Raw genomic sequence first — 7,500 nt, forward strand, 5'->3', positions numbered from 1 at the left:
ACATTAGGACTTATAGATGGATGAATGGCTGTACAGATAGAATGACAGATAAACAAAGACAGAAATGACAGCATATAGAAAGTCAGACAAACAAATACATACATCAACAGATACATGGATGGAAAGATATATACATCGATGGTAATAGGCAAGTACAATTGACAAATGAAAGGAAGAGGACACCTTTCTGGCACACTGGACAGGACAGACAACTGAAATGAGGAAAAGGAACAACAAAGAAGACTCAGACAGACAGCCCCAGAGCTGACCTGCTACTGACTGGGGTCATAGGAGAGAGAGAGAGAGAGAGAGAGACAGAGAGAGAGACAGATAAAGAGACAGACAGACAGCACCAGTGTGGGAGTACTACTGACCGGGGTCTTAGGGGAGACAGACAGACAGACAGAGACAGACAGACAGACAGGCCAAGTGGGTAGTGCTACTGACTGGGGTCTTAGGGGAGACAGACAGACAGACAGACAGAGACAGACAGAGACAGACAGACAGAGACAGACAGACAGGCCAAGTGGGTAGTGCTACTGACTGGGGTCGAAGGGGTGCGGCTGCAAGCAGTTGACCACGTGGTTGTCAGCCTCCAGCAGCATCAGGTGCTCGCCCGTGTGTCGCTCCCAGATGAAAATGTGACCGCAGTCCGAGCCGCTCATCACAAAGTTGTTGCCCCAGAAACAAGACTCCTTAATCTGACACACACACACACACACACACAGAGACACACAGACACACAAGGCATGCTGTAAATAACATCCAAATGTCGCCTGATGTGCCAAAAGGCATGATATACGTACAGACATAAACAACTGCTAATACATTCCTAAGGATTCATTACAAGGTAAACAGAGAGGTTATAATAAGGACTGTCTATCAAGTCAGTGAATGACCTTTTTCCATTTTCCGGTCGCCACCATCTTGACTTGGCGGAACAGATATGCACAGCATTGCATGAAATTGAATGAGCCTACTTATCTGTACACTTACAAATTTTACAAAACCCTCTCCAAACTAACACTGAAGTGTAATGCTATTTTAAGCCTTGTCAGTGGTTTAAAAATAGCGATTTGCTTTGATGAGATTCCATTCCATGTCCCTTGCCCTACAAGCTATAAGCCATTTCATTGTTAATGCAAAAATGGTCTAGCTCAAAACTAGTCCTAATAACATATTTTTGCTCCCAAACTAAAGTTTGAACTTATTATCATCCATATATAGACCCCAAGTTGTTCCATAAATGCTTTTAATTTTCTGATGAATATGATCCAAAGCCTCTCTAGTGGCCTTTGTAAAAATAACAGAGGAGACAAGTCGCCCATTACTGGACGTGTAAAGGCTTTTAACGATCCACAGTCTCATGTTCTGTTGACGACATTAGGCAGTGGTGCAGAGGTGGTTCTGTACCATGGTTCTGGAGTTGCGGTGGCCCTTGTACACCATCTTGACGGTGGGTCTCCGGATGTTCTGCGTCTCGCTCTCCTCCATCTCCCGCCTCTCCTTCCTGCGGCGGAACAGCTCCTGGATCCGGGCTGCGGCGGAACGCCTGAATGGAGCGAAGCACAGCGGTTAGAAACATCACGTTCTCAAAGGTGAGAGGTGATCGAAGGGTTTCGGTTCTGCTCTTGAAAAAGGTTATCCATTTTTTATTCACGGCGTCTGAGCCCTGTTCAAACGGTAACAATGAAAATATCCATACAGTACCACTGCTGAAAGTGAGTGTTTGAAAGGGAGAAAAGGAGTGAAGGTGCGTGTGTATGGCGCATATGTGTGTGTGTGTCTGTGTACTTTATGGAAGAGTTTTTTTATGGGACAGGATCATTCATGGCTGATTACAAAGGAAAGACAAGAAAGCTAGCATGAGGAAATTGCTCTTCAGATGGCGAGTGTTGAGAATCAGACATCATAATTTGACATATCAGGCCAGCAAAGGACATAACAAACACTCACACACGAACGCAAAAAGCATCCATAATTCCAGACTCCTGTCAGACCTGATCCCCCCCAAATAACACAACACCATCAGCTCCCTCATGCACTGTAGCTATTTTTGTTAATAACACGCTGCAACTCCAGAGCTGCACAACTTGAATAGTCCTCACTGCAGAGCACATGCTAAGGTCTACCTGACGCTATCCATGTTATCACAAACATAACTGCCCTACATGCATATAGCAACTGTCCAGTTAGTTACTGTGCTTCATGTGGCAAAAAAAAAATAAAAAATGATTGTGTAAAATAGTTCTTCAACCGGTCACACTCCAGTTGAATATGCAGTACTGTTGTGGGTTAACTGGGGAATTGTGTCAAAGAATACTCCGTGGCGTTTAGTACTGGTTTTAGTAGCCGTCACACAGCAGGCGTTAGAGACTGTACCTGATCATTCTATCCCCCACTGGAGTTCCTCTGAAATTAAACCTAACAGGAAGAACAAGGATTCACTTGACAGCTTTCTGCATGTCAGACATGGCACGGCTGTTTGAGGAGAACAGGGAATGAAATATGCAGGAAGAAGAACACACTACAGAGGGATTAAGATCTCCCTTTGGTGTATTTCAAAATATATAAACAAGAAAAAAAAAAAGAGGAAAATCAATGCTCATTGACATAGCCTACTCCACAAATGCAGTACAAGGACTTTGGTCTTTTCTTTAGCATTTCCTGCAGTGAAGTGCCTATTTCTAATTGGGTCAGGTGTATAAAGTACAGACTTCCAACCAGAGGAGTAATGGACTAACACAGACCAAACCATATGTAAAGTAATGCGGGGGGGGGGGGGGGGGGGGCACTCCTTACCTTTGACCCTGTGCTCCTCGGTAGCGTGCAGACGGTATCAGGATGGGGTCGTCGTCACTGTCGTCCGAGTCCTGGTTCCTACGCGACGGTTGTGCGGGGGTGGCGGCGGCAGCGCTGTCCCCCTCCCCTGCGGGTTCTGCCCGCCGGCACGACTCATCTCCGCCACCCTCTGCCGCGCTGGCACCCTGTGTCCCTGAAGAAGAGGAGGGAACTGCGGCAAACGAGGAAGAGGAGGAGGATGGGCCCCCGTTGGGCTGAGCCACCGCTGGGCTCTGTGCTGAAGAGCTGCCCGGAGCCTCGGACGCACCAGAGGGGGCCGGTGCAACCAGCCGGGCCTGGGCTGCCTGACCAGGAGGAGAGGTCACTGGGGGAGGAGCGAAATGGTGAATGGACTGCATTTATATAGCGCTTTTCTACTGCTACGAGCACTCAGAATATTTTAGAATGTCATGCCCCGCCACCCCCCCATCACAATGTAATAAATAATGTAATAAATAATGTAATAAATCTTGACAAGCAGATAAATATCAAATAAAAGCTCTCGAATGAAAGTTCTAATAAACTGAAGTGATCTGACCATTTCTTTCTTCATCATCATCACTATTTCCATTCATCATCAACATCTTTAACCGGACAATGAAAACGTCATCTTTATACCGGACAAGTGTTTCTCACCTGTCTCTGCTGATGGACTCTCGATGATCTCATCAGGCTTACGACCACCACTACTGCCCCCTATTGAGCTGGTGCCGGGATTGCTCCTGTAGAAAAAAACAGACAAACCAGCACACAACACAAACCATTGTCACAAGTGTATACACAGTACGTTGTCTAATCCTCACTAGAATAGGGCTCAAACAGTTTCAGACACAACTACTGTCTGGAGTGATAGAAACACTGTCAAAAGGTGATGGGCACACTAGCATGTTTTACATATTCATTATGCTACCCTGTTGGTTTCCCCGTTTTGATTTCATCAATGGATAAATATCTAGTCCACAGTGTGGATAGCGCAGTCTCTCCTTCTCTCTCGCTCTCTCTCTCTCTCACCACTCGTCTGTGAAGTTGAGCTTGATGGTGCTGGTGGTCGTCCCCTCTGTGCTATAGTGAAGACTCAGCACTGGTTCCGCTGTACCAGACCGGCTGCTTGTTGACGCACTGCTGCTGAGGCCGGAGCTGCCGCTGGTACCAGCTGTGGTGGTAACGGGGGTTGGCGCGGGTCCGGGTTTGGGCTCAGGCGGGGGTGCAGGTGGGACGGTCATCTCCACACTCGCTCCACCTGCTGCTCCGCCCGTACTCGAGCTTACAGTCCCTGAGGCTTCCATGCTACCTGTGGCAGAAACACAGAGAGAGAGAGAGAGAGAGAGAGAGAGAGAGAGAGAGAGAGAGAGAGAGAAGAAAAGTAGGATGGCAAGAGAGAGGGAGAGAGAGTGTGAGTCAGAGAAAAGGGTTAAGTTTAGTGACAGGGAGAGAAAGAGGAGAATAAAAGAAGAATAGAGAGGGACAGGTAAACAAAGAGAAAGAGAGGAATAGAGAGGGACAGGTAAACAAAGAGAAAGAGAGGAATAGAGAGGGACAGGTAAACAAAGAGAAAGAGAGGAATAGAGAGGGACAGGTAAACAAAGAGAAAGAGAAGAATAGAGAGGGACAGATAAACAAAGAGAAAGAGAGAGACAGAGACAGAGAGACAATGCGAGAAAGGGACATTGAGTTCTACTGCAGGAGATGGTCTACATTCAAAATCGCATTTATTAAAATGTGAAACGGCCTTTATCTCCATAGCTGATTGTTTTCAAGGAGAAATCACATGAGTTTTAGAGAGTGCTACACTCTGGGGGCATGCAAATGGAAGCTCACGGACATGCCCACAAAGTGTAGCGCTGTAGCTGCCTGGCTTCATTAGATGCTGGCTGTAGCAACTCGAGCCAGGTAAAAACAATCGTTTTCATATGTTTTCATACCGACAGTAGTTGGTGACCTCAAGAAACGGAGATCTATGTGAAAACTTGCCGGATTTCTCCTTTAAGATCTCAATAAAATATTCATGTGTTTGAATGTCACGCTACAGAACTTCACTGAGCTGACTCCACTGCACTGTTGATACATGTTTGTTTAGAAAGGAACAGACTGAATCAAGCAGCAATGTTGCGGCCAAACAACAGCTTCAACTATAAACTCTCTCCACTCCTCCCGCCACTTCCCTCTCCTTGTTCCCGTCTAATCTGCCATCTGTGCCCCATCATGGTCATCATCTGAGGCCTGGATTTGAGCTTTTCTAAACATCTCCTAGGTTGAAGGGAGAGGATCCCTCATAAATCTCAGAGAGGGAATATCCCTTTCTTTCCTATCTGTTGATGAATGAGCCTGGCTATTGAGCAGCACAAACACTGACAACAGACTGACATTACTGACACTATGACGTTAGGTATTCAAATGCCAGAGAGACAACACAAATAATAACAGCCATCAGAGGGCAGTCACTTCTGGAACTTTCCAGAAGCCTGAGAGCCCTGAGAATTCCAAAGCCACCCTTTGAAGGGTCCAGCGGTGTGGTTTGGACTGACATACACAGACACAGGAAAGTGAACACACACACACACACACAGACAGACACACACACACACACACACACACACACACATATATTCCACTGCAAGCTAGTGTGTCACAAGGGGAGAGGGAGAGCACAAAGGGGTGTGACGGGCAGGAGTGAAAACTGGTGCGATGGCAAGATGGCGGACACACTGCCACCATGCAGATCACATTAACGGACAAGGAATCAGTGACGCAGTGATGATCTCTGCCACTTCACAAACACAGTCTTTAGGAAGTTGTCAAACACCTTGTGATAAAATGATACAATTGGCTGAATTTTGGGGGAAGATACAAATGACCTAATCCAGCCTCTGGGTTGTGCAGTCATCTGTCAGAAAAGCCATCACAGATTATGGAATTGGATCAAAATATAAACTGCAGGGCACATGAGCACAATCCTGAGGATAATCTGCACAAGCCATACTGGGCTGTGGCTGTGGCACGCTCTCCTGCGGTTCAGATTAAACAGAAAGTATATCTACACGGCATGATCGGACACCTGTAAGAATCGGGGCGTTTCTGAGGGCATCTAAATAAGGAGTTTGAAACAAAGAGAAGCAAGAAGCATGGTGGGTAGACAAAAAAAAAAACAACAACAATGCGTGTAACATTTTGGGAGTCATATTCGAATCATTGACAGCCTGACTCTCCCTGTTGAGGATGCTGGAGGGATGTTCTGCAGATGGTGACAGACAAGGCATGAGAGGTAAGGAGGAGCTTGCAGTTTGTGCGCTGCACAGACGTGTGCTGTTGGGGGGGGGTGTCTCCAACATAACATGCTGAAGAACAGGGAGGGACAGGGCTTGCTGGACTGATCTCAGACAGCACAAGAAAAAACGGACAGATATGACAGAAGGAAGAGGAGGGAAGGTAAGTACAGGAGGATGAGAGAGGAAAGGAGGAGAAAGGATAAAAAAAGGAAGGATAGTGTTGGAGGTGGGGCAAAAGAAAAGACGAGGTGACGCACCCTGCTGCTCATCCAGAGTCATGGATCCGAGCTGTTTGTTTACCACAGACGAGGGGGAATCTGGAACACAAACAAGACTCACTAAACAAACAAACAACAACAAACAACAACTGTAAACAACAGCAAACAACAGCAGGAAAACAAGCAGAGGGAGTGCAACGCCATGGGCAACAGCTCATACCAGCTCAAACAGACCAATCAAAATGCATACAGAGACAGTTCAGGAGATTAGGAAGATCAAGGTCATCTCATTCATGTATGCTACACCATAGTCCTACAGGACACACAAGAAGCTGAAGACAGAATCAATACCGCTGCCATTTCATAATGAATTCTTCAACAGGGGGTCCGCGACCCCCAAAACTGTCCCCCGAGTTATTGCTGGGGATCCACCAAATTCTATCTCCAAAAAAAAGGAACGACAAAAAAGTTTTTTTAAATATAAATCTGTCGATGATTATACTTTCAACTGTTTAGCATTATATAAGCCATTACAAAGTACTCTGCCAACACCTCAGTTGTGTCTATCTAAGCAAAGGGATCCTTCACTTAAAATGTTGAAGAACTCTGCACTACAAGTCCTGTGAAGTAACATCCCCCTCGACTTACACCTCTGGTCTGAAATGAGAGTCAATGATATCCCCAGCTCTACCCTTGAACATCGCTCAGGCCACACCAGCTGTGAAGTGATGACTCACAGGCAACTACAAGAGCAATGTTGCCAGGCAATGCTACTGATACCCCACTGATAAAACTTGGGACAACTTATAGAGATTATCCAATCAGAACAATAGGTACTGGTCATGTGATTGGTAACCTTGGCAACACTGCTTAAAAAGCTGCCTCACGCATGCTCACCAGTAGAGTGAGATGCAGGGCTGCGAGAAATATGCACTCACCACCAAATCTTGGTGGAAAGTAACAAAGCAAAGTGGAACTCACACAAGTAACAAAGCCAAGTGAATCGTACCAAGAATAGCCAAGAAAAGTGAAAGCAGTTCTCTACGTTCCCTGTTCCTTCTTGAGCTTCATCGTTTACATCCTTCGAATGCATAGTTAATGGATTATGGCTAGGTTTCTATAAACCACACAGTGACAGCTTAAATGGCACACAGAGCCCATTGAACTGAGCTAAA

At 46.1% G+C, this 7,500-nt stretch overlaps 1 protein-coding gene across 6 annotated transcripts in view; it reads right to left on the minus strand.

Annotated features, from left to right (window-relative positions):
- Positions 1–7,500, minus strand: part of dcaf6 (ddb1 and cul4 associated factor 6) — a 49,989-nt gene that overhangs the window by 4,650 nt on the left and 37,839 nt on the right. For 3 of the 6 annotated variants that reach the window (XM_042077037.1, XM_042077065.1, XM_042077079.1), the window contains 7 exons: positions 6,365–6,424; positions 3,853–4,132; positions 3,478–3,563; positions 2,803–3,166; positions 2,383–2,424; positions 1,414–1,552; positions 545–701 (listed from right to left, as the gene is read on the minus strand). In XM_042077037.1, the coding sequence (XP_041932971.1) occupies positions 545–701; positions 1,414–1,552; positions 2,383–2,424; positions 2,803–3,166; positions 3,478–3,563; positions 3,853–4,132; positions 6,365–6,424 (1,128 nt within the window). The remainder of the gene's footprint in view (positions 1–544; positions 702–1,413; positions 1,553–2,382; positions 2,425–2,802; positions 3,167–3,477; positions 3,564–3,852; positions 4,133–6,364; positions 6,425–7,500) is intronic. The other 3 variants (XM_042077055.1, XM_042077071.1, XM_042077046.1) reach the window with 2 other exon arrangements.

This window comes from Alosa sapidissima, chromosome 2, assembly GCF_018492685.1.
Source record: "Alosa sapidissima isolate fAloSap1 chromosome 2, fAloSap1.pri, whole genome shotgun sequence".
Lineage (NCBI taxonomy): Eukaryota > Metazoa > Chordata > Actinopteri > Clupeiformes > Clupeidae > Alosa > Alosa sapidissima.